At 46.7% G+C, this 25,692-nt stretch overlaps 1 protein-coding gene across 2 annotated transcripts in view; it reads right to left on the bottom strand.

Moving 5' to 3' along the window:
- The window catches only part of LOC147136227 (cyclic AMP receptor 1), a 103,220-nt gene that overhangs the window by 10,188 nt on the left and 67,340 nt on the right, over nt 1-25,692 (bottom strand). For both annotated transcript variants that reach the window (XM_086052243.1, XM_086052242.1), the window contains exons 11-12: nt 22,454-22,536; nt 2,163-2,310 (exon numbers count right to left, since the gene is read on the bottom strand). In XM_086052243.1, the coding sequence (XP_085908369.1) occupies nt 2,163-2,310; nt 22,454-22,536 (231 nt within the window). The remainder of the gene's footprint in view (nt 1-2,162; nt 2,311-22,453; nt 22,537-25,692) is intronic.

Below are 25,692 nucleotides of genomic sequence, written 5' to 3'. Positions count from 1 at the left end.
GGGGAGCAGTATTGATCGCGGTGTTTATTGAAGTGCCGCAGACGACGGTTCAAATGCGCCAACATCCTCCGTCAAAACACGGTCGCCTAAAAAGTGGGAAAAAGTGAGGCCGGTGAATTTTTTTTTTTTTTTTTTTAATAACACAAACTCAGAGTGACAATACAATCTACAACCAAGTGGATAGTGTAGCTTTCTTTTGTTGCAGTGGAAAACTACTAAAATGGTACCGCTTCGGTAGCGGTGTGAAACTTCGAAAACCACGCCACATATTGATATTGATATTTTTTTTTTCCATGAAAATATATAACACTCTTCTGAATACTATTAATATTTTTTTTCGCAGAAAAAAAAAGACTTTTACAGGGGGGATCTGAATTTTTGCCAAAAAACAACTACCTAAAATTTCTCAAAAAAAGGTGACTTTCTTGAAGGAAAAAAAATTCAATTTTTTTCTCTTCAAACAAACAAACAAACAAACAAACAACAACAAAAAACGATCTCATAAACGTAGCAAAGTGGAGGCTGCAGAATCTGAGACTGCAGCAAGCATCCAGAGTCAACAGCAACAAGATAAGCTCATGTTAATGTGTGTTTCCATCCATCCATTTTCTATACTGCTGGACCGGACTTTTTCGCCAGTCAATCACAGAGCACATAGGGATAGCAAATGATTTACAGTCACATTCACACCATCCCTGAGTAGGAATTGAACCCACGCTGCTTGCACTGATGTCTGGTGCGTAACGGTGACTCATCACTGACCTAGCATGTGTGATTATTTTTGTCTTTTCCAGCCGTGCAACCGACAAATCTGCTCGTCCAATGAGAGTACAGCAGCTGTATATGTCACTAAGGGTGGTAATTGTAGAGATATTTTGCCAGCAATACTGATAATATCACGACAAAGCTATTGTGTGATAGTAACTAATAGAATTAACTCAAGCTAATACGTCCAATTACTGTACATATGTTTGCAAATACAACACCAACAACAGCAATATATTAGCCAAAAGAAAGAAGAAAATGTTTTGTTTTGTATCATCATATGCTTCTATGTTTATTGTCCAAGCAGAGTTAAACAGTGTGTAGTAAATACATAATAAAAGACAACTTCATTGGTCGTTTAGATGAGCCCGCAATGAGAGTTGATTGAGGACAATACAGGGGATTCTTGGTTTATAACCGCGCACACACACACACACCGCAATTTAAGGTAATGAATGGCGCTCGATGAACTAGTTTGTGCAATTGTATAAGTATAAGGCACCATGTGGCACAAGAGGGAACACTCAGTCACTGTCGTTCTTACTGTTTTTCCATCCCATCCATCCATCCATCATTCCATCCATCCATCCTCTTCTGCCTATCTGCAATCCATGCAAAGGTTATTAACAAAATTGGTGAAAAAAGCTTGGCCAACCCAAACTGGAAACAAATCCGACATACATCTAGGCAATGCGGACAAACTCTGAAACAGGTCATACAGGGACCCAAGGGCCTACATCAAGGGGTCCTATAACCCGTAATCTCAACTACAGGACTCCCTGAGATCTATGTCTGAATGCCCTTCCAAGTCCACAAAGCACATGCAAACTGACTGGGGAGAACTCCCACGCACCCGCCAGAAGCCTGCTGAGGGAATAGAACTAGTTTCCTGTTCCACAGCCAGGGCAAAAACCACACTGCTCCTCCTGAACCTGAAAGTCAACTTCCCAATTAACCCTCCTTTCCAGAGCCTCAGAATAGACCTTGCCAAGGATGCTGCGGAACGTGACGCCCTTAATAGACTCAACATACTTATTTGGGTTGCTTCAATGAAAACCAAGGACCCCCTGGACTGAGATTTGCGTCACATTAAAAGGAACAAATATGGCATGAAATGTGATTTGGAAGAAAATGTATATTTGAAACTTGGTATTGATACTGTAACACAAGAGAAAACAACACAATATCACAATATTGATATTTTGCCCAACCCCTACCACATCATCTTGGCCTACTTGGTAACCCCGATTTGGTAATCCCGGCTACAAAGGTACTTGGTAGTGGAGCAGGGGAACATAAATTGAGGACGAACAGCGCATTCTCGGATTGGTTCGTAGTGATGCATTTCGGCACGTTTTAATGGTTCTGTGCATCAAAACAAAATTGTTGACACATACCTGCATGCCAGTGGGGCTCAGTAGGCTCCACCAATCCCGATCCAGACCAAAGACAAAGGCATTGGCTAAGCCATGCAGTGGGGCAGACAGCACGTGCAACAGGGTGAGGGAGAACGATGGCTCCAGTGGGTAGAGAGCATTATGGAGCCTGGCGGAACAGAGCGGGGCAATGTTTTATTTAAAAGAAATCAAATTGGAGAAGAATTACCATTGCCATATACCCTAGGTTCACCACATTTTGACGTGCCTTGGTTGAGGCAAACTGAAAAAAATAGCACAGCAATAACGTAAGCTAACAATAGACTTTGGTCATTTTGAGACGTGTGCCGTAAATAAGAATTGCGGAGCAACTCAGCAGACAGATACCTCAGTTGTCGCAGGAAAAACAATCACAAAAGCCAAGACCGCTGCAGCAAAAACAAGACAGTGGAGTCTTATACTGAAGCGCCCAGCGCAACGGCCCGGCTACAGGCTGGGCTAACATTAGCATGTGTTTATTTTTGTCTTTTCCAACCATCCATCCTGAAATGTGAAGGTAAGGACGGAGCCCATGAAAACAGACGTGGGTAAAAAAAAAAGGATGGGAAAAGGCAGCGAGCGTGAGGTTGACAGATCAACTGGAAGGAAGCGCGAAGACGACGACAAGTGAGTGACAGAGCGAGAAGGAAGGGTGAAAACGAGAGGTAATGAGAGCGAGCGTCGCGGGCGGCAAAATAGGGGGAGGGAGGAGTGGAGAGCCGGAGGAAAACGGGGGAGGGCGAAAAGGAGCGAGGCGAGCTTTATATCAGCGTTTAAGAGCCCATTAGGCAGCGCGAGACGTCTGGGCTGACACATTCTTGGCTGCCGCTTCGACAGCACGCAGCACTTTAAAAGGGCGGCGAGAAGCCAAGAGGCGTAAAAGTGCCGGAGCGCTCCGTTCCTTCTCCTAGCCGCCGTTTCCCGCTCGTCCCGTCAACATTTTCATCGTCCTCTCCACATTTGGTGACATACGCATGCCCCATCGTCACGCTTCTATCGTCAATTTGGGAGTGTCCTCATTGACACGCGATTCGACCTGCTCAAGGTTGCGTTGCCTCGTTGGGAACAAAGTCGAAGGATGCCGGCCAGCAATTGACCCTGGATTAACCCCATATTAGTCCTCCTCGCAGGGTTCGTGTGTCCCTAATGTTTTTTTTATTGATCTATTAGCCGGGGAATCAATGTGCACAGCGCTCACGGTGATTTCGGTGTGAGCGGGGCGAAAATAAGTGGCCGCCGCAGTTGACCTCGACACTCGGAAAGTCATCCCGGGGCTACTTGTATGCCGCCCGGAAGGAACACACCAGCTTGGTCATCGGTGGGAAAACAACAGAAGTTGTAATTATGAGACGCTTCATCATTGACACTATTTATTCGTATTTGCGTTATGCTCTCAAGTGGTAACCAAAATACAGCGAACTCCCATTTATCGCCCAGAATACATTCCATACCCGCTCGCTATAGGTGGAAATCCACAATACAAAGACACCATATTCATCTTTTGTCTCATGGTTTTAGTATGTTCATCCACTTTAGATAGATTTATTAAATCATAGATTGTAAACATATTTGAACATACAATAAAATATCACGCATTAAATGCTTACATTGTGTTCCAAATTAGTATGCAAATTGTTTTTCTCAGATATTTATATGTCTATGTCATCACCTGTTAGTGGATAATTTAAATGTTTTTAAACAAACATCCCAATGATAGCATTTATTTCAATGATAAGAATGTGTATTACGGGGTAGAAATACTATCTGTATTGCAATGTCTGCGAACATGCATGACCCTTTAAAAAGTGGAGCTTGGTGTACTGGCGACGCTGTGTGAGTGTCTGAGCGTGAGCTGTGGGAGACAGCAGCTCATTTGTGAGTGTGCTGATTGTGTTTTATGTGTTTTACAGTTTGCTCTCCAGGCGCTCAAGAATTTGTCTGAAAAATACATCGGTGACTGTGGATCTCAATTCTGACCTGTTTTCTGAAGCTGAGCCGTGATTGGTCGTTTGTCGACAGAAGTGACAAATTGGTTTGAGATGGCTTAAAAGAGGTGGATTTTGCTGCTTAACTCCTATTCCACAAACGCAATATTAATCAGAATGCCGCGTTTCAACTAGTGGGCCTGCTGGGAACATATTCTTGAAAAATATGTTTGGGTTGATTTCCGCTTTAAAATGCAAAAAAAAAATGTAAATATCTCAAAAACCCGATGTGCTCGAAAAAAGTAAAGAAATCAACGTCAACAATACGGTCAGGGATACATAAAGCCGTCTCTGATGAAAAATTGCCGTTGATCAGTTTAATCAAGGAAAAGTTTCAGTATTTTAACCGGGGGACAGCGCGAGCAGCAAGGAAACTGCGGAATAAAACTTTGCAGCATCCAGAGCGACGGCAACTGAGGAGGATGAATCCATCAGATTAAAGACAAAGAACTTTTAATAGACAAGGAAAACTGCAAAAAGCGTAAACACAAATCGGAATGAGACATGCTAAAAAAACAACAACAACGGAGGAGAACGATTGTCTCTTGTATTTCATCCAAGAAAGTGGAAACTGCGGAGAATAATGCTGCAACCTCCTCCTGCGTTTATTTTCCTCATTTCCAGCTGTTTATCCGCACTTATTCCAATGACGAATCTGCTTGAATATCAAGCCATGAGCAGTGATTTGGTGAAACTGCAAAAACGATGCCGCTTTGAACATATCTGTCAAAAGAAGACGTCAAACAAAACAAGGGAGGGAAACGAGGACGTCCCGTAATTCTGCAAGAGGACACTGCAGCATCCAGAGATGAGCCATGTTAATGTGCATCCTCAAATGTTAACATTTTAAATCTGCTCAATCATTGAGTGACCAGGAGTGGCTTACGTCACCCGAGAAAGATCGGAACCCGGCTGACCACAGGATGCGGTCAAGAAATAGTAACAGGTAGTATGTGCTGCTGACATTTGAAACATGTCACCCCATGGGGTCCTCGCTTTACGACGAATGCGGGGCAATGAACCGGTAAATAAAAGAGCCTCTGAACAGGCCAATTGAGAATAAATGTCACCATTAGTCACATCTTTTATTCCGGGTTAGCGGTATTTGCTCATTGTTGAGTTTTGTCGTTTTTGACTAGAACCCCACACCCCTCCCAAAAAAAAAACTCGACAGAAGTGCAGGTGAACAGGCGCAGAAGATGATTATGTAGATTTCTTCGCAAATCTGCTTATAATCCCCTCTTATCCTCTTTTGCGGCAGAAGGTTGGAAGGTTTATTTTCTATTAATCTGTCGCCACTTACCTTCCAAAATACCTTTGGAAAAAGTTGTGACGGGGAGAAGAGAGAATACCTCCCGCCCACCGCAGGGTTGGCAACAGGTTGAGAATCGGCCTAGCGAGATGCGTCCGACCTGCCAACCCGAGGGCGGCCGTGTCAAGTCTTAAGGGTCTTAACGCGGCGGCTAATGAAAGCGGCGGCGGCCTGGCTGCGAGCGGAGCAGCGGCGCCGCGTGTTTTCTGGGTTAGCCTTAACCGCCGTATCTCAAGAGGAGCGGCGCAGCTGCTGCCCACATTCATTTCACTTCCCATTAAAGGTGAAATAAATCAGCAGTCCCCACACAACCTCTGCAGGACGAACACACACACACGCGCGCGCGCACACACACACACACAGAAAGGTCTCCGCGTGTGAGAGGGTCACATGCGTCGAGGATGTCAGGTGGAGAGCAAAAAGGCGGTGGATGTGCATTTATGTGTGCGCTTCTCTGAAGAGCACAGCGGTGAGAGAAAACTAGCGTGTGTGTGTGTGCGCGCGTGTGAGGCGGCTATTTCTGGCATCTCATTTTTTTCCCCCCTCCTGCTGCCGCAAAGAAACACGATCGGCGTCCGGGAAACGAGAGCTGGCAGCAAGCAATCATCTGCCTGCCACACACACACACGCACCCAAGGACACGCACGCACGTACATGCACACACACACAAACGAGCGCAGCGCCGAGCAACATGCACCATGGCAACGGAACAGCCGCAATTAGAGGCAAAGAGCCTTTCCCCTCCATCGAGGGAGAGCGAAATGAAAGGAAGAAAGAGCGGGCGAGCGAGATAGACGGAGAGAGAGCGAGAGGGGCGGGTGGCGGCGGCGGTGGGGGTTGTAAAGACGAGTGTCAGAGAAACGGCGCTGCACAGGAAGAAGGGGGGCGAAGTGGTGGTGGCGGTGGCGGTGGTGGGGGGGGGGGGTAGGTGGTGGAAGAGGAAGAACACGAGAGGTGAGAATGTGCAAGAGCGAGGCCGCGAAAGGGGAACGGGGGCCCTCGAGAGAGAGATGGCGCTGAGCGGCCCCTGGGGGGAGGTGAAAGCACGGAGCGAGGCCGAGGCGACAAGAAAAAGAAGGAGGCAGCGAGGGAGGAGCGATATCAAAAAAGACAGATTGCGAGACACGAGCGAGACAAACCGGGAGATTACGGGGCGAAACGCGATAGAGGGAGGGAGGCGCGTTTGTGTGTGACAGTGCGAGTGTGTGCGCTGGTTTCTCCCGTGAGCGCCGCGCTAATGAAAGATGAATGAGGGAGGCAGTGGTGGGAAGCGTGTCTGCGGGCGATGCCAGGCGAGGCTGATGCGTGCAGAAATGTGTGTCAAAGAGCGTGTGTGCGAGCGCGCAGCCAAGCGTGCCTCACACTTGGCTGGCAGGTGTCGGACAACGAGGACGGCGTCGCACGCGCCGGAGCTCGCTCGCTCGCTCGCTCGCCTGAGAGCCATCGCCACTTTTTAATCGCACGCCGGCGGACAGGAAGTCAAATTAACGGCGTCTCCAAGGCTGGTGAAGAAGTGCTTCATCGATCATGTTAGCCTCGAGCCCGCTCGCCCGATTCCGCGCAAAATCCTGACAAAGTTGTAAAGGGTACCGAAAAAAATGAGTCGTACGATAACGTCACATTGGGAATTGCCGGGAACAGAATCGGAACATAACAGCGTTACAATAGATTTGGATTTGTCTTTTGACTTCTGTTTTTGAATGTAATCAGTTTTAATACGTTTTTAGAGAAGGTTAGTTTGCATTAGTTTCAGTTTTAGTTTTAGTTTTATATATAAATAGAGTATTTGTTGAGTGCAAGATTTTTAAAAAATGTCACAGTAAGTATCAAGTGAGAAAGTAAACTACAATTGTGAAACAATCGCTTGACCTTCCTTCTTCGGTACGGCTGAACAGTAATAGCAAAATAAATACGTTTAAAATAAAGCGAGCTCATGCATGACACGGACAAAGACAAAAACTAAGGAAAAAAAAAAAATCACATTTTTAACTCATTCACTGCCAAATTTATTTGACTTATCACTGTCCAGCCATTCAACCCCAGGAATTAAAAAAAAAAAATTTCAAACCTTAGGGAAAAAGAGGGTCTGAAAATGTCTGGCAGTGAATGAGTTACATTTTATTTTGTTCATAATATTTTTTTTCAGTTTTTGTTTTAGTTATTTCATTAGTTTCCGTTACCTATAATAACCGTGGAACGTAAGCCTTACGACTACGACGTCCAACTTGTGATACAATTTTCCATGCGTTAGTACAATCACGCCAAATGTGAACCCAAGTCTACTTGGATTTTCAAAACCTGTCAATGGTACCAAAAATCAAATTTTCTGGAGTAAAATAACGTACGACTAGGGCAACCCATTCCCGACACTCTTTCAGAGCGAAGCAAATCTGAAGCTGGGTCTATTGGATTTTCTAACTTTTGTACAGACGCAGAGGGAAGTGAAAAGAACAAGTGTGTGTGTTTGCGTGTGCGTGTGTAGTCAAGCGTGCCTCGCACTTGGCTGGCAGGTTCCGGACAACAACGAGGACGTCGCTCGTTTGACAGCCATCGCCACTTGCAGGCTGGCTCACAGGAAGTCAAATGAAGCTACGGTGCCTCGAAGGCCGCTCAAGAAACGCCTCATCGATCATGTCAGTCTCTCGACTGCCCATCGTGCTAAATCCCGCCCACTCGTTGGCTTTCCTTCCAGCCCAAATTGACGCCATGCCAGTCCAACAAACAATCCATCCGCTGTCAAAGCTCACTCATCTATGCTTGTCCCCACTGCACGTTTCCACCAAAATATACATTTTGCTTCATTTTATCCTGCCTTTCCAGAAATAAAGGCTGCCCCACTTCTGACACCATTTTTCACACAGAAGTACCCTCAAACTGGGTTTGCAAACAGTGGAGAGACTGATGAAAAAACTGAGCTGTAAAACTATTAAACATTGGTTGAGAGAAAACTGTCCAGATGAGAATGTGAAGCGTACACCTTTTGATAAAGGAATCCTACTTCCGACACCATTTTTCATCGCAAATTCAAAGCAAATTTGAACCCGGGTCTATTGCGATTTCAAAAGCCGCAACGGCCCAGAAGGAAATGAAGCGGAGTTTGTGTGTGTGTGTGTGTGTGTGTGGGGGTAATCAAGCGTGCCTCGCACTTAGCTGGCAGGTGTCGGACAACGAGGACGGCGTCACACATATTGGAGGTCACTCGTCTGAGAGCGACCGCCGCCTTTTAAACGCACGCTGGCTCGCGGGAAGTCAAATCGACGGCGTCTCCGAGGCCACTCACGCTCGCTTATTGAAGAAGCGCTTCATCGATCATGTCAGCCCCTCGCCTGCCCATCAGATTCCGTGCAAAATCCCACCCCACTGGGCCGCTTCCCTCCTTCTCACAAAATATCAGTCCAACCATCTTTCAAGTCATTGCTTTGCGGATGCATCAAATGCTCCTTTTCCATCAAGTTTGCTTCATTTTCAGATGCATTTCCAGAGATGAATGCCGCCCAACTTTAGACACAATAGAACACAGGGAAATACCCTCAAGCTGAATTTGAAGCTGGGTCAATTGGGTTTTCGGAGGATGTAATTGCATTAAAAAAAAAAGTATGACATCACTATTATTATATCACTTATTGAAGAGGCGTTTCATCGATCATGTCCGTGTCTCATCTGCCTGTCATATTCCTTGCAAAATCTCAGCCTTCCGATGGCTTTTCCCATATTGCTCTGCCAGTCGGAACAGCTTTTCAGTCAACACTTTGCAGATTGCTTCCAATGGCCTATTTTCACCGAGCAGGGCAGTTTCCTCAAATGAAAGCCGCCAAATGCATCACGACTAAGACAATCCACTTCTGACACCATTTGTGTCAGAGTAGTACAAGAATTTCAACCCCGGTCCATTGGTTTTTCCAAAGTTGTAGAGGGTACAAGGAAAATTATCCATGCACTATTGATGACAGAGAATTGTCTTAAGTGTAAGTGACTAAGAATCCCACTATGGGGTTTTTAAGTTGTACAGGTTACTCAAAAAAATCTATCCACAGTATACCACTTCTGTTCAAGAACAGAAAGAACACAAAAATGCTCAATTTTCCCAAAATGTAGTCAAGTGCCAACATCGAACCTCACATTTGGCTGGAAGGTGTCAGACACTTTGGCTTGCCTGTCCATTAGATTCCGCACCAAATACCTCTAGGCTGTTTATCTCTTCCAATATCCCGCACTGCCAAGACCGACCGACCGACTGTCTTTCCAGTCATGGCTTTGCAGATGTATGGAATGTTCCGTTTCCACCATGCAGCAAAGAGTGCTTCATTATAATCTGCAGTTCAAAAACTGCATTCTTTATGACTAAGCCATCTCACTTCTGATACAATTTTCCAAAGTACACTCACACCAAAATTAAAACCAGGTGACCAGTGAACCTAGTTCATTACAGGTGATATTCAAGCCCCTTCCGACTATACATGAAAATTTGTGATTTATACCATATAATTAAAAAAATATATAGTTTTACCCCGACCACATGCTTAAAACACATCTAACGCTATTGAAACACATCTTTTTGAACCTATTGTAAACATATTTCAACATGGAAAAAAAAGCAAAAGTGAAAAACGTTTGAATTTTTGAAAACAAACTCAGGTAAGGTGTCAATAGCGAGTCAGAGACTCGGTAGACTGGTAGGTGTCGGACAACGAGGACGCCGTCTCGCTTTCTGGAGGTCGTTTGAGATCGATCGCTGCTTTTTAATTGCAGACAGAAAATCAAGCCGACGAGACCGCTGCAAACATTTTGAAGGATGCGCTCACTCGTTCAAGCGCTTCATAGATGTCAGATTCCTTGCAAAAGCCCACCCTTCTCCGAAATCCCTTCCAATATCCCACCCTGCCAGTCAGACCGTCTTTCCCGTTATCATTTTGTGGCTGCATCTAATGCATCATTTCCACCATGGAGTGCAATTCGCTTTGTATTATTCTGCATTTCCGGAAACGCACACCTCTAAGGATTCCCACTTCTGACCAGAAATGTCCGTGCTACAACAAAGCCATCTCATTTCTGACACCGTTCTTCAAGGAGTAGGTTCTCGAATGGAATTTGAATCTGGGTCTATTGGATTTTGTAGTTGTGAAGGGTACCAATGAATCCACTTCTTAGTTCAGCATTGGTTGACAGAGAATGGTCACTTCGGATCAGAAATGCATTCGGACCAAAACAAAAACCATGGCATGATAAAAACACAGTGGATTTCTAGTCATAGTGGATTCATTCATTTTTGGCCCAAGATCAGCTCTCAATTGCATTTCAAATAAGACCTTGACCTGTGTGCTCTGTGTGCTAAAAAAGGTAGCAAAAGAAAAACAATGAATCCTATAGAATAACCAGTCCCTAGCATACTTCTGTACACCTTTCCATGGGGTATGGTCATGAAAGATTGGAGAAAAAAAAAAGAAACACTGCAGTCAGTAGAGATACATCATTATGTTAAGGAAGAATTCAAAACATTTGAGCGGTTCTCAGTGGTTTCGTCTGACGCAGCTATTGCCATGCCGCTTGCTAGACACAGATCAGTCGAGATGCGGGTTTAGCGTTACAAATTGTACCGTGGCGAGCTGAAACAGGACAGCGTGTTTGTGGCGTCAAACATCCGCTGAGCCGCCAATGGGAGCCCACTCGCCTGAGAGCCTCCTTCCGGAGAGTTGAAAGCGGCCAAAACAGTCATCCTGACCCTGATTGCACTTCCTCTTCTCCTCGGCTGACTCGCTTCTCTTTTTTTCCCCCCTCTTTCACTCCAGACGAATCATACGGTTCAAAATGCCAAAAAAGGCCCTTGTGCTGGCCACAAGGCTGCTTTCACGAGACAATTCGAACCCTCTAAATGAAAGGGACTTTTCCGCTCCAACACATGACAACTCTTGACTCCTGGGTGAGGTCGGTGTGTGCGCTTTCCGGATTTCTGCAGCTCCCTCGAAACATGACCGCATTTACGGCTATTTACTGAACAGCATCAAGATGCTGTAATGTTCAGAGGGTAAAATGATTCACCGGTTTTCGATTAACGAGGCATAAAATGATCTGTGGTCAAGGTGAACAACAAGTGGAATCTTAAAGGTCGCACATTGTGCCATTGCTCCTAAGTAATGACCAGGAAATACGGTAAATTCTACAATTAGCGCAGGTACACCAAAATTGGGCAACAGATGATTGGAAAAACTGGGCCTGGTCTGATGAGTGTGGACCATGCCAGAACTACAATTGTGTGCCCTGAATTCATTATGAAATAGTAACTACAGTTTAAGTCTTTTTTTAAAATGGATTGTGCATAATGAATAACCGTTTTTTGTTCATTCATACGCAAGAAAATTAATAGACACCTACAGACAAAGAAAGACAAGAAAACTGTTCAGACTGCTGCAAAGAGGCCTGAAGCAACAGAATTTCTGGCCAATACCGGTTGTGTCCTACATGTACATAATAACAATCCCCCGCATTGTCTGGGAAGACTTTTCTTCCCAAGATAAACATCAAAGCCTGTCTAATTCTAAAAACATGAAAGAAATTCAGACTTTAGTGGCAAACGCGAAAGCCTTGTCGTTGAAAACTTGGCAATCATGATTGCGGGACAATATTAAAGACACAATAAAACGAGAGAGGAAAGACAGATTTTACAATATGATTTTAACAACTTTTAATGGCTAACAGTTCAGGGTCATTTTGGGGGGTTATCTTTGGCTCCTCGGTCCACGACAGCGACATAAGAATTTGTGCCTAAGTCTGAATACGCCGTGAGCATTAAGTCGTAAAGTGATAATTACAGTAAATATTTTCATGGAAAACACTTCAAGGCCATAAATATTAAATAGCAAGTAGGGTGGTAACTGAGCATTCCTTCTTGTACCGTGTAACAACATACTCTTATGCCACAAACTACTTCAATGTGTGCTGCTCGTAACCTCAAATCCCCATATGTTGGGGCCCATTGTACATCGAGGCCCCCCTGCACAGGTTTTTCAACCCAGCAGACCAATGGTAAAATCTAAATTGGGGATATGACGCATCAGAGTCAAAGATCCTAGGACTTGGCTTGCTAAGTGCATGTTTTCCAACCCATTAGAATCGAATTGAGGGGCCTCGGGGTTCCTTAGCTCGTGGTGTCAGAAGTGGGACGATTTAAATCAGGGCTATACAACTCCGGTCCTCGAGGGCAAGGTATCCTGGATGTTTTATATGTTTCCCTGCTCCAACACACCCAATTCAAATGATCAGAATCATTATCCAGCTTCTGCAGAGCTTGCTGATGAGCTGCCCATTTGAATCAGGTGTGTTGGAGCAGGGAGACATAAAACATGCCGGTTTCCGGCACTTCGGGACCGGAATCGCCCACCCGGGCTTTAAATGGTGGGCTTAAGAGTGTCAAAGACAGGTAACTAGCTCTCAACAAAGAGACACCCAGGTTCCTCCAACACCAATTGTCCGGTGAAACCCCAGCAAATTAGTTCATGGCATTCACGTAGCCACTTCAACGTGTGTCCAGTCGATAGCACGGGCTGGGCACTTGAGTGTTTGTGAGCGTGAGTTTAGCCTTGCGCACGTCGTGCCACAATATGTGTGCGAGCGAGAGAAAAAGAGCGAAAAAGAGAGAGAGAGGGAGGGAGGTAGAGCAGATGATAGAGTAGGCTTTAGCGATTCCCCGGAGTGTGAGGCAGCGTTTACGGCACTCTCAGAGCAGCCAGAGTGATGAATATTTAAAGACGCGCCTGAAAGCGCGGTGGGGTGGTGGTGCTAGTGGGGGTGGGGGGTATATAGCGGACAGTGTGTGTGCGTGTGTGCTTGCATCTCACACAAAAATAAAGTGGCCACGAGCATGTGACAGAGGCTATCTTGTCTCTGCTTGTGCCTGCATGCATACACCATGCGCATGTATAGAGCATACATATAGCATGTTTACGGCCTTCGCTGTATATGGTGCATTTGCGACGTACTAATTATCGTCACGTGTCGCCAAGTTCTTATATACTCGTTTTCGCATTCTGCAATGCATGTGCGGTTGTGCGTCCGGACTGGGCATGGACAACCCCCCCCACCCCCACCACCCCTCCCCTCCACCGCCTGCCCCAGCCGCCTCCCCCCAGGTCCCCCGCGTGCTCTTCGCTCAGCCCTGCAGGCCAGCTCGGTCTCGCTAAATGGGGATGAATAGCGGAGCGTTGCCGCCGCGCAACGGGAGACGAATGGCTACAGGGCTCTCGTCTCTGGTTACACACCAACCGCTACCCGGCGCGCTACAACAAACGCACACACTCCACACAGGCTGCCAATAAAAAGGAAATCTTTGTCATTATCTAGGAAATGTTTTATGTTGATTGTGTCAATTTAGGAACGTTTTTTTTTTGTTCTTCGTTCTTTAATTGTCTGAAAATTTGATAGAAACACATGGCCCATACTGTGATGATGTCAATATATCCCACAGAGCATCTTATAGCGATATACACTATAGGTACCAAAATGAAATCTTTCAGGTGTGAACATATTCAAGCCAGCTATCCAACCAACATCAAACTAAAAAATGAAGAAGTGAAAACCTAAAAGCCGTCATGCGCCATTTAGGCAAAAAGAGAGCCAAGCCTGCCAGCAGGCTACTTGGTAAAGCTCATCAAATGGAAGAGTTCAATTGCAGAAACTACCAGAGGTGGGCACTTGACCCTTTTTTGCCCGTCCGGCCGCGACCCTCCACCCTTAACCTGGGTACCCTTCCGGCCACGACCCCCCGGTCAAATTCATAAACATTGTCGGCCCCCGCCCCATTCCGACCTCCGCCCCCCCCAAAAAAACGTGCACGATGCCCCCGCTGGAGAGATGCTAACGGAAGAGGTTTATTTAAAGACAATTTGCTGGCTAACTTCCTCTTCAAACACGCTGTGAACACGCTTCAAACGACATGACTACTTTAAAACTCTAAAAAGAAGCCTTTCACCCGCCTCGCGAGCACGTCACATGCATGAGGGCCGATTAGTGGGCCGGACTAAAATCCACTTCCGGCCATGCTTAGTCCAGCCATTTTTTCAAATTTGTCACCCCCCACCCCTCCGCCCCAAAAATGGGCATCCGGCCGGGCCGGAGGGTCCGACCGGTCCGGCCCAGGGACGGACTGCCCAGCTCTGGAAACTACCATGCGCCATACACATTTTGGTGCAGTTACCATCTCCGTTCAATACGTATTAACGTCCTCACAAACTCGTCACTCGCCACGTAGGCACTCAAAAGTGGCTGCGCCCATTGTTACTTGTTAAGTCGCTGCTAAAGTAGCTTCAATTGTACTTGAAAGCGATTGGAAAATGTGATAATTGCGTGAAACAGTCCAAGAAAGATGATGTTATGAAACTAAGTGGTCGTGAACAAGCACATAGCAAACGCTCCCGTCGTCACTTCAAAGAGCGTGTTTGTTGGTATTCCTCTCTGCCAACGACAAAGTCACAAGTCAAGAGGGAATAAAAGTCTGGACCCTTTTTACGAAAATCACCGAAATAAATGATAATCAAACTTTGACAACAGGTTTAGGGGGGAAAAAGCTTTACAATGTAGCATTGCCTAACTGTCTAGGATATCTAATTCTGATTGGGGATATTTTGTTCAAATTTCCAAGTAGAAGTAGCTTGATGTTAAAAGACAACCACTTTGAGACAACTTTTCAAACATTTCTGACTAAACACCTTTGTGGTATAAATGAAAAACCAAAACAACTGTTTTTCGTATTCAACTGTCAGCCGCTCTATTGACACACAGTAAATCATTGATAATTACTATTTGGGAATAGTGCAGTTGAAGGCAAAACAAGAGAAGACAATTTTTTTTTCTGTTTATACTTTTCAATGCATAACCATTTTTGTTCATTCATACATAGTCAAACTATTAGAAACAATCAGACAAAGACAGAAAAGAAAACTCAGAGAGAGGGACTGAAAAGAGGGCCTGAAGCAACAGAAATGTGACAACAATCCCATGTTTGTCTGGGTAATTGTTACGAAACATGAAGAAAATTCGGATTTACTGGCATCCTCCACATCCTCAACGTTAAAAAGTAGAGCTTGCTAATTATGATGGTAGACCAAAGCGGCACGGCAAAGCGACATACGATGACAGATTTGACAAAACAATGATACTGACTTCTAATATTTTATTGCAAAAATCTTGACTTTAGTTAGACCCTAGCGTTTAGGAATCATAATTATCGATCAGCGTCATCAATGTCTGAAGGAAGATGGAATTGTTTTCTAACAAAGAAAACTGTCAAAGCCAAGCCTAATCTTTGCAAAACCTGCAGGAAATTCTAACTTTAGTAGCGCCTCCTCGAGCATTGTAGATGAAAATACTGCAGATTTTAACACACACACACTGAATACTGGGCTAAATTTGAGGATAACGATTTATGGGAGGGGACTCCTGCTTATTTGTTGAAATATCGTTGTGTGTGGTACGCGCGCTGGTCATCTACAGCAAGTATAGCGCAGACTATTAGAGAAAACAGATTTTTCCCCCCTTGCCATGTGGGATCTTTCACATTAAAAACAATTGTTAAGTTATAAAAAAATAAAAGATCGGTTGTGTGTAGGCAAATTGCGTCGCAGAAAATCTGCAACATACTTAAAAAAGTTCAATACATTTTTGTCGTTGTTCTATCACACACAGTCAAATGAAAATAAACACACAGAGAAAGAAAGATAAGTCGAGACATTTCTGCATCTGAGACGCTCGCTCGTTTCACCGACAACGTTATAGGGTGTAAAATATGAAACGCACGCCAAGCCGCACAAGTTATTCTGAGAGGCGGAAGGAAGGCAGCGTCGGAAAGGGGGAGCAGCGGGGAGGAAAGAGAGAAAGAACACATCCTGGGATGCAAAATACAGCGCGATAAGCGTTAATGTATCCCGACCACCGCTACCACCACCTCCCTCCCCCGCCAACACTCTTCCTCCACTTTCTCTCCTGTTAGGCTCTCTTCCTTTCTTCCTCCCTCCATCCTTCCTTCCACCCCTCCTCCTCCTCCTCCCCCTCTGCCGCCGCGGCGTTCTCTTTGAGGGATGAATAATAACTGCTGCTCTGAGATTTCCTTCCTCGTTTTTCAAAGCGCCGCGCGGAGATGGGGAAGGTCTGCCTGGCCCTGGCGTGTGCACACACACAAGGCGAAGCACACGCACACACACGGCAAAGCACAGACGCACGTACGCGCTGTCTTGTTCTCTCTGCTCGCCTGGAGCAGGGAAATCAGATCTCCTCCAAAGAGCGGCGGGGTGGTGAGGGGATGAAAGGGGGGTTCGGGCCTTGTAGGGAGCCCATACAAAATTCCCCTGCTAGCACATGTGGGCTGACACACACACACACACACACACACACACACATATATACATAAAGGGGGAAAAAAACACATACTTAACATAAAGGGACAACGAGGAGGGCGCCGGATGCGTCCCGCGGCAACAGGGTGAACTCAAGGTTATGCAGACACATCGGCAGTTCAAGCCCCCCCGCCGCCAGGACCAATCCGTCGGCTCGGAGGCGCCCCGCGGAAAGGAGCGTAACCTCAATCGCTCACAGGCAACTAGAGCGCTTGCCTCGTGCCTTGCCTTTTGCGGAAAAGTAAAGCGGGAGGGAAAAAAAAATTAAATAAAAAATTGGGGAAGCGTTTTCTTTCTGAGCACTAGCTGCCTTGCCAAAGTGCTTAACCTAGCTCACCACAGTATGGTTTTGAACAACAAACCCCAATCTGCCGTGCATTTCCATTGCGGGGATGTGGATAAATTACAGGCATGTGAATAGCGTGACATGAAAGGAGCGTAACCCGAGTCTGAACTCGACAAAGAAGAGGAATTGTGAACGGATAACAACTACAGTGGCACGTAGCAGACCTCCGCCAAGGCTCAACAATCCCAAACCAGACCATCCGGATAAAGTTAGTTTCAAGAAGAAGTCTACCCAAACATACTTTTTTCAAGAATATGTTCTATATATGAATATGAATATGTTGTCAGGCTCACTAGTTGGAACAAGGCGTTCTGATTAATATTGCGTTTGTGGAATATGAGTTAAGCAGCAAAATCCACCCATTTTTAGCCATCTCGGTAGGCGGCCATTTTGTCACTTTTGTCACCTGAAGATGACATCGAAGTCACTCATGGCTCAGATAACGAGCAATCATGGCTCAGCTTCACAAAACAGGTGACCGTGATTGGTCTTTACCTGACCCCTGAGCAACTTTGATGTCATTTTCAGTCGACAGAAGTGACAAAATGGCCGCATCCCCTACGGTGGATAAAAACGGGTGCATTTGCTATTTTCCATGAACACAATACTAAACAGAATGTCCTGTTTCAACTAGTGGGCCTGCATAGAATATATTCTTGAAAAAAAATATTTGGTTTGACTTCCCATTTAAACATACGGATGATTAGAATACTAGATTTGCGCAACACGCGGCAATGTGAGCTATTGCTTGGCACATCTGCCTCAAAGTTCAGAGGGTTCGAATTCCTGCTCTGGTTTTATGTGGCGTTTTCTCCAGCTGTTTGCGACACTAACATGGATGTTAGGTTAAGTGACTCGAAATTGTCCATTGGTGCAATTGTTATATGTGCCTTGCCACTGACTGGCAGCCAAAAACAAAATTGATCAAAACCAAGAAAAAAGGCACAAAGCACATTATCACTGCCACTGTCATCACTCTATAACAAAATATACTTTGTGTGTGTCAGGTTTTCGTGGAGGAGAACCCAAACACAGGAGGCAAAATGGTGTGCAATATAAAGTATTTAATTCAAAACAAAAAGGCAAACAAGGTGCTAGGATACTACCAAACCAAAAAATGTTGAAGTCCAAAAAACCCAACAAGGACCAAAACAAACTAAACTAGGACTAGGACTAGGACGGGACTTGACTTTGACAAGAAAAGACAAACGAACCAACAAATACCGAAAGAAAGCGGGCAACTAAATACAGACAAGTTGACGATACGAGGAACACCTGGACAAGACACAGAGGGTAGGAGGAAGCTGGTTGGCTAACGCAAGGGAGCAAGCACAGGTGGACTCAATAACTTAACGAGAGACAGACAAAGGAACACAAGGAAAAACATGAAACTACAGCCAAAAACCAAACTCAAAACACAGACCATAACAGTGAGTTGTTTTCCGTTTGTGTTTCAGAAAAATGTAAGAATAACCTCACAGAACTTGGAGATACAAGTTTTATCGTGAGACACCCGACCAACGATCAATCACAGCTCACCTGTTTTCTGGAGCTGAGCCTTGATTGGTCATTATCTGAACCCTGAGCAGTTGTGGTGTCTTTTCAGTCGACAGAAGTAGCAAAATGGCTGCCCCCTGAGATGGCTGAAAATGGGTGGATTTTGCTGCGTAACTCATATTCCACAAACACAATATTAATCAGAACGCCGTGTTTGGACAAGTGAGCCTGCATAGAACATATTCTTGACTTCCCCTTTAAAGGTTATAAGGTAAATAGTTAAGGATTTTTCAAGACCACTAGACTAGATCAATTCCTGCACTAAACAGCAGCGGGATCTCATCTCCACATTCAGAACTAAAACAAGAGCAAACTGTAGTAAGATGACCATTTTAAACCAATTATTTGAGATCAATAATGTGATATGTTTATAAATCGGACCTTAAGTGGAAGAAACCGCTGTCATCTTTGGTTTGCTTTGGTTTTGTGTTTTTTTTTTAGTTTCATGTTTTGCTCAGTGTTTCTGTGTCTGTCTCGTCAGGATTATTGTGTCCACCTGTGTGCCTTCCACTCCCTACTGTCAGCCAATCAGCTCCCTCCTACCTGGTGTGACTTGTCCAGGTGTGGCAACCACAGTGATTTGAAGAAAATTTGTTACTATTTTAGTCGTAAATGATTGGAATAATAATACTTTATTTTTATCTTTGCATTGGAGGAAAGCCTTTGAAAGACGTTGACCTTCTTGGCCGACATCGCCGTGGCGACGCAGAGCCGCAGCGTATCTACAAAAGTTCTACAGTATATAAAGCAATTAGTAGTAGTTTTACCTATTTTTCAACACCCTCCCTTGTCGCTCTGCCCTTCTCCGGCCTTTATTTTTTTTGTTTTAATTACATATTTGTGGGCCGTGTCAAATGTCATTTTTGGTGTATGCCATGGGCGGGCCACAATTTGGACATCCCTGTTCTATGCACTCACACTAGTCTGAATACGGCATTTTGATTAATATTGCATTTGTAGAATAGGAATTAAGCAGAAAAATCCACCGTTTTTATCCATCTCAAGGGGCTGCTAGTTTCCCCTTGTACTGCCAGTTGCTGTCAAATGAAGACGACATCGCGGTGCCTAAGGGCTCAGTGTGTGAACGTCATATGACCGAACCCAGAAAAGAGGTGAGCCGTGGCAGTCACAACCTGAGCCCTTAGGCACTGTGATGTCATTTTCAGTCAACAGCAAGTGGCCTTTAAAATAATTAGCTGTGTGATGATGCCAGTGTCCGGGCCAACGACAATCCCTTTCAACAAAACGGGGAATGCACAGAGGTGGTAAACACTCTGTGGTTGGCGATGTTCCGCCTATCTTAAACCTGCGTTACCACACCAAAAGCGGCCAAATTCACAGGCCGTGTTCAAACCCAACCCCCCACAAAAGACAGCGAGCCGGGAAAAAGCCGGCTTCGACAGAGTGCGAAAGGGGGCTCTTGTTATTTTTGTACCTCTTCGCAGCGCTTGACAATGGAAACCAAATATAAAAAGTGTACCCTGTCAAATGAAACCAAAGTGTGAAGCTTGGTGGAATAGGGCCTTTTGCGAGATGCGGTGAAATAACACGCGCCCCCTCGTCCGGGAGGAGCACTCACTCGTCAAGCGGCGACGTGCCACCGGAATCGGCGGCGAGGTTTCCGAGGAGAGGGCTTATTTATGCAAACAGGCGTACAGGCGCGCACAGTAGGAATCTAGACAAGCCTTGTAAACAAACACACACCCACACTAAAAAGCACACAGGGGAGGCGATGTGAGAAGCAGACTGTGAAAACTGGAGTCGGCATGCCCGGGCAGCACACACACAAACACAGGGAGAGAGAGAGAGAGAGAGCGAGGAAGAGAGAGAAAGGGAGAGCACGGCCGAGGAGGAAAAGTAGGAGCGCTTTCCCATTTCAATTCGCAACAGCTGGTGTCGAATTAACACATTTACCAGTGTGCATTTGGAACAGATTAAAATTGCTTGTGTGGCGTGTGACTGTCTGCACATTTTATGTGTGTGTGGCAGCAGATGAGGGCCAAAACAAGAGTGTGTTTGTGTGTGGGAGTGCCTGCGTATTAACAGGACGGATCAGGCCGAGAGAAATGGCAGAGAGAGGGGGAGAGAGGGAGCGCTCTAGCCGACAGCTTTAGCTGCTGCCCTGGGCCGTCTCTCTAAGCCCTGTTTAGGAGGCTTTGGAGCTCAGATAGAAATAATCCCCCACTCAGACACACACACATACACACACACACGCGGGATAGAAAAGCCGTGCGCGTTGGCGGGCGAGCACGCACGCACGCACGCACTCACGTCAAGCCAGACAAACAAGTGCGCACACATGGCAACAAGCGGCGACAGCACATTTGCCTTGACACGAAACCAAGCGGCCGCCTACGCACGCCAGCGGGGAGGAACAAAAAAAACCACACACACACACACACACACACACACACACACACACACACGCACACGCACACGCACACGCTGAGGCTGTCTCCCGTGCGTTCGCTTCCACGCGGCAGCATCGGCACGGCACCGTGACAAACACTTTACACACTCCAGCCCCTCAGCTGAAGGCAGGGAGGAGGATGGAGGGAGGATATGAGCCAGGGGGAGGCAAGTAAATAGGAGGGGGAAGAGGGGGGGGGGGCAGGAGGGGAGGCTAACAAATTAATAGGAGCTGGGGATATATACAGCCGGCGCAGCCGAGCGGCGGGAGGAGGCGGAAGACGACAACGAGAGAGCAATTCATTCCCGTTTTATCCCCCCGTGCGCTCTCGGGAGAAAGGCAGAGAGCGGAGCGTGTTTGCTCAAGACAGGCGGAGAGAGAACGAGAGGGAGGGAGGGAGGGAGGGAGGGAGGGTTGGGGGGGGGGGGTGAGAGCGGGAGAGGGGGTGGTGAGCCGCTTTGTGTGATGAAGGAGAGGGAAAAGAGGAGACGGAAAATCGCAAATTAGGGGAAGGAGCGGCGACAAAAGACGCTTGGAAACGAGGGAGAGCGGAAGGGAAAGTGACATTTACGGAGGAAAGGAGGGGGCGGGATCATCTCCGTTAGTTGACAGCCGGGGCATGACAGTTGGGGGCGGGGGGGTGGGATGGAGGAATGGACAGAGAGGTTAAGGAGGGGGGATGGGAAGGATGGGGTGGGGCTTTGGGGGGCGAGCGGCATTGGAGGAAAGCCTTTGAGAGACTTTGACCCTGTAATTGACCTGCGTCTCTGCCGACATTGCCGTGGCGACAAGCAGAGCCGCCGCAGCTAATCACTTAGTAACCCTGACCTGTCAATCACGCCAGCGGCTCTACGTGTGGAAAGAGGGCGGGTAGGAACGTGGGGAGGGGGGGGGGGCTGCTGGCGGAAAACATGGCGGACGTGAGGGGGGTGGGCAAAGAAGTAATAACAGGGCCGAGGTTATCATTTACCGGACCACCCGCCCCCTTAGGCCGACCCTCGCCTGACAAAGCTCCGACTTTAGAAAAAGCCAATAAAATGCTCCGTGTGGTCGACGCACACACACGCGCGCATACACACACGCACGCACACGCATATGCACGCACCAAATCTTGCTTGGCTGCTACACGGAGAGCGGGGCTTCTAAGAGCTGCTGATAAGCCAGAGCGAGAGAGGAGGCGGCGGAAAGATACGAGTGACGCCAATATGCAAATACAACAAGACTTGCGGGTGAAGGTCTACACGTGCTCGTATGTGTGTATGTGTGTGTGTGAATGCCTTACCTGTTGATGAGTGGGAAGATAGAAACCAGCAGGTAAACAGACGGATACCACTTTAGTGGCTTGATCTCCTCGGCCAGGGAAACCTGCAGGAAAGAGAATCATGTTTAGCACCCGTGAAACTGCTTTTTCCCAGCTTGTTGTTCCGTGTCGAAGGTTCCGACACAGAATGGGGGACTGAAGTCGACCAGCAGGGCCTCTTTCTCCTAGCTGGACATACCCACAACAGCTCACTGGGGAGGTGACAGGGAGTCTTTTTAACCAGATGCCCGACGCGCCTTATCGGGCTCCTCTCGATGCAGAGGAACAGCAGCTGTACTCGTAGCCCCTGTTGGATAACCGAGCAATGGACACCCTACGGAGGAAATACATTCCGGCTGCCCGTGTCTGTGATCTCGTTCTGTCACTCAGAACCCACAGGTCAGGCTCGTAGAGTAGATCGGCCGGTAAACCGAGAGCTTTGCCTTTCTCCTCAATTCCTTCTTCGCAAAGTTTGCATCACTGTGTTTGCTGCACCAATCCACAAGTCAATCTCCCACTCATTTCTTCTCTCCGTCATGAAGATACTTTTAACATTTCTATTTGGGGCAGGATTTAATTCCCAGAGTGGGATTCCCTTAAACAGGAACCCACCACTTCAGTCATCAATCCAGAGGCAGCGTGCCTGACGCCGATTAGATGTTGCAAAAGGTATGTCAGCCCAGACGGCCCCATAAGATCCAGAGCCCTTAGGAAATCCCGGCAGAGCTCATCTATCCCCATGATCCAGCCGCGAGGAGGATCTTCTTCACCATTTCAACTTCAGAGCTAGGACAGCCTACCTTAGACTCCCCATTGGAAGACGGATCTGTGGAAGTGAGGTCTATCAAGTATTGTACCCAACAACCCACAAAGTCCAGTCTTGGGGTCAGCAAGCCATTTTGTTACATCTTGATGGTACGCCTCTTCCTCATCCTGGGACGTTAAATGGCAGACCAGAATTTCCTGTAAGCCGTTGGAAAGTTGTTCTCTATGGCCTCATCGAAATCCTCCAACACTAAAGTTTTTTCCTAAGCAACTGCCAAAGCTACATACCACTTGGCCTGCTTCTGGGATACCCGAAGGCCTGATAAGGATTACTTCTTCACTTGGACGGCTGTCACTGACAGGCACCTAAGATCCAATACAGCTGTAGTAGGCCCCCTCAACAATTGAGGCACGGAACGTGACTATTGGGACTCAATTTTTCCCACCTCAGCATCGACTTTGCCAGACTTTTCCAGCAAATCTGCCAACACACCACCAGGTAGCGATCAGTGGACACCTCCGCCCGTCTCTTCACCCGAGTGTGAAAGACTTGCAGCCGCCAGTCCGATGACACGATCGCAAAGTCGATCGTCGAGCTGCGTCCTATGGTGTTCTCAAAGTGTGCAGACCCTTATGCTTACTGCTCTGATGCCATTTTGAAGCTTTTTCCTTGGCTGCTGTTTTGTGTGAAAGGTACTGACATTGAATGGCCTTGAAGTTGACCAACAACTTTGCATTCTTCAATGATAGTTACACTCCTTTGTTTTGAATATTTTTTTTTCCTGTGTTGGTATTCTACATGAAAGGTACCAACACGTAATGGGTGTGTAACTTGTGTGAAACGCAATCCGAGCATTCACATTTACTGATAGTCCCGGTGTCACTATTCTGGGTGAAAGGTACGGCCATGGAGATTAAAGTCAACCTGCAAATTTGTCATCCTCTGAGGTCATTTTAGAGGTGTTAACAGAGGTGGAATGACGGCTGTTTGTATGGTACCAGCGGAAAACCTGGATTAGGCTGTGAAGTTCTCACTGAATGAGAACAAACATTTTTTTCTGCGTTCTTGTTCCGTGTGAGAGGTAATAACCTTGAATGGGGAGTTAAAAATCGACCTGCAACATACCCGGGTTGCGAGGTAGTATCAGACGCGGAAAAGAGGTGAGAGATCACTAATGTGAAAGGGAGAACTGGGATTGGGGTAATAAGCAGAGGTTGGCGTCAATCCTTTAGTCCTTGTGAGTTTTCGTCTATATTTCAGGCCCGTCCGAGTCAACCAATCGGCGTCGAGAACGGACTTACCGATACTATGTCACTCGCAGGTGCCGCACTCCTGATGTGCAGCCAAATAAAGAAAAAAATTAAAAAGTGTTGTATTCCTTTTGATCCCACAGACGCAATGACATGTGCCCCATACTGTTTTTATTCCACTGATCTGCTCGCTATACTGTCTGTTGTTTTTATTTGATATTTTTTCTTTGTTTAGCGGCGTGTCTGCTTGTGCGGCGCCCGCGAGCGACGTGAGAACTCGTCGCCGAATGGCCGTCGCAGACGAGGGACGGACTGGGACCACGTGGATCGGCCGGAAATACGGACGGGAACTTAGTGACGGATAGACGATGCCCACCTCCGGTAATAAGTTTAACATCCAAGCTTTACTTCTACCGCCCGTTGGTGCTCGATTTTCCCATGTTTCTGTTCCGTGGATAAGGCACTGACAAAGACTGGGGGACTGAAGTCAACCCACCAATTTCCCGGCTTTCTGTCTGTAGCAGTTTGAAGTATTTGCGACGCTGAGGTGAACGCCATCTAATTATCTGATTACGAGATGCCGCTTTGGTGCATAAACGCACACGCAGACATGTCCTGCTTTGGTGGGTGCTGTGTGAAAGGCACAAGATGAGAAATGTGCTTTGCGCTTCTGTTGCGACCCTGATATGGCAGTTTTGCAGAACCTCTGTGAAAGGGGATATACTGACCAACAGAGGCGGAGAAGGAAAGCCATTGTTTGGTATTTTCCAAACACAAACACACAAAGGCACACAGGCGTCAGCGGCGGCGTGTTTCACAGGCGCAGTGGTGCGCTGAGGCAAACAACAAAGGCCAATTAAAATCTAATAAAATATTAACGTGCTGATAATATGCAATATCCACACAGTTATGGGGAGAAGCGGCGCGTCCAATTAAAGCCAATTGGAAAGGGATGAATTCAATATCTGGTGGACAAGCGGGCAGACGGGCAGGGAAAGGCGGGCAGGGGTGGGGGAGGTGCGACGGCAGCGGAATCGAGGAGGCGAGTGCAGCGCCTGGCGGTGGAGGGCTTTTACAAGCTGTTATCTAATTCCCGGGAGAGGAGGACTCGTGCGTCCGGAAAGAGGCTGAGAAGCGAGGCCCCCGGATCGATTTTCTGCGCTCTGCTCGTCAAAACCTCCCCCCCTCCCCCCCTGCGCTCCCTC

The sequence above is a fragment of the Filicampus tigris genome, chromosome 14 (genome assembly GCF_054856515.1).
Source record: "Filicampus tigris isolate MCC_2025a chromosome 14, RoL_Ftig_1.0, whole genome shotgun sequence".
NCBI lineage: Eukaryota > Metazoa > Chordata > Actinopteri > Syngnathiformes > Syngnathidae > Filicampus > Filicampus tigris.
The sequence above is the reverse complement of the archived record's forward strand: the minus strand, read 5'-3'. Positions and strand labels throughout refer to the sequence as shown.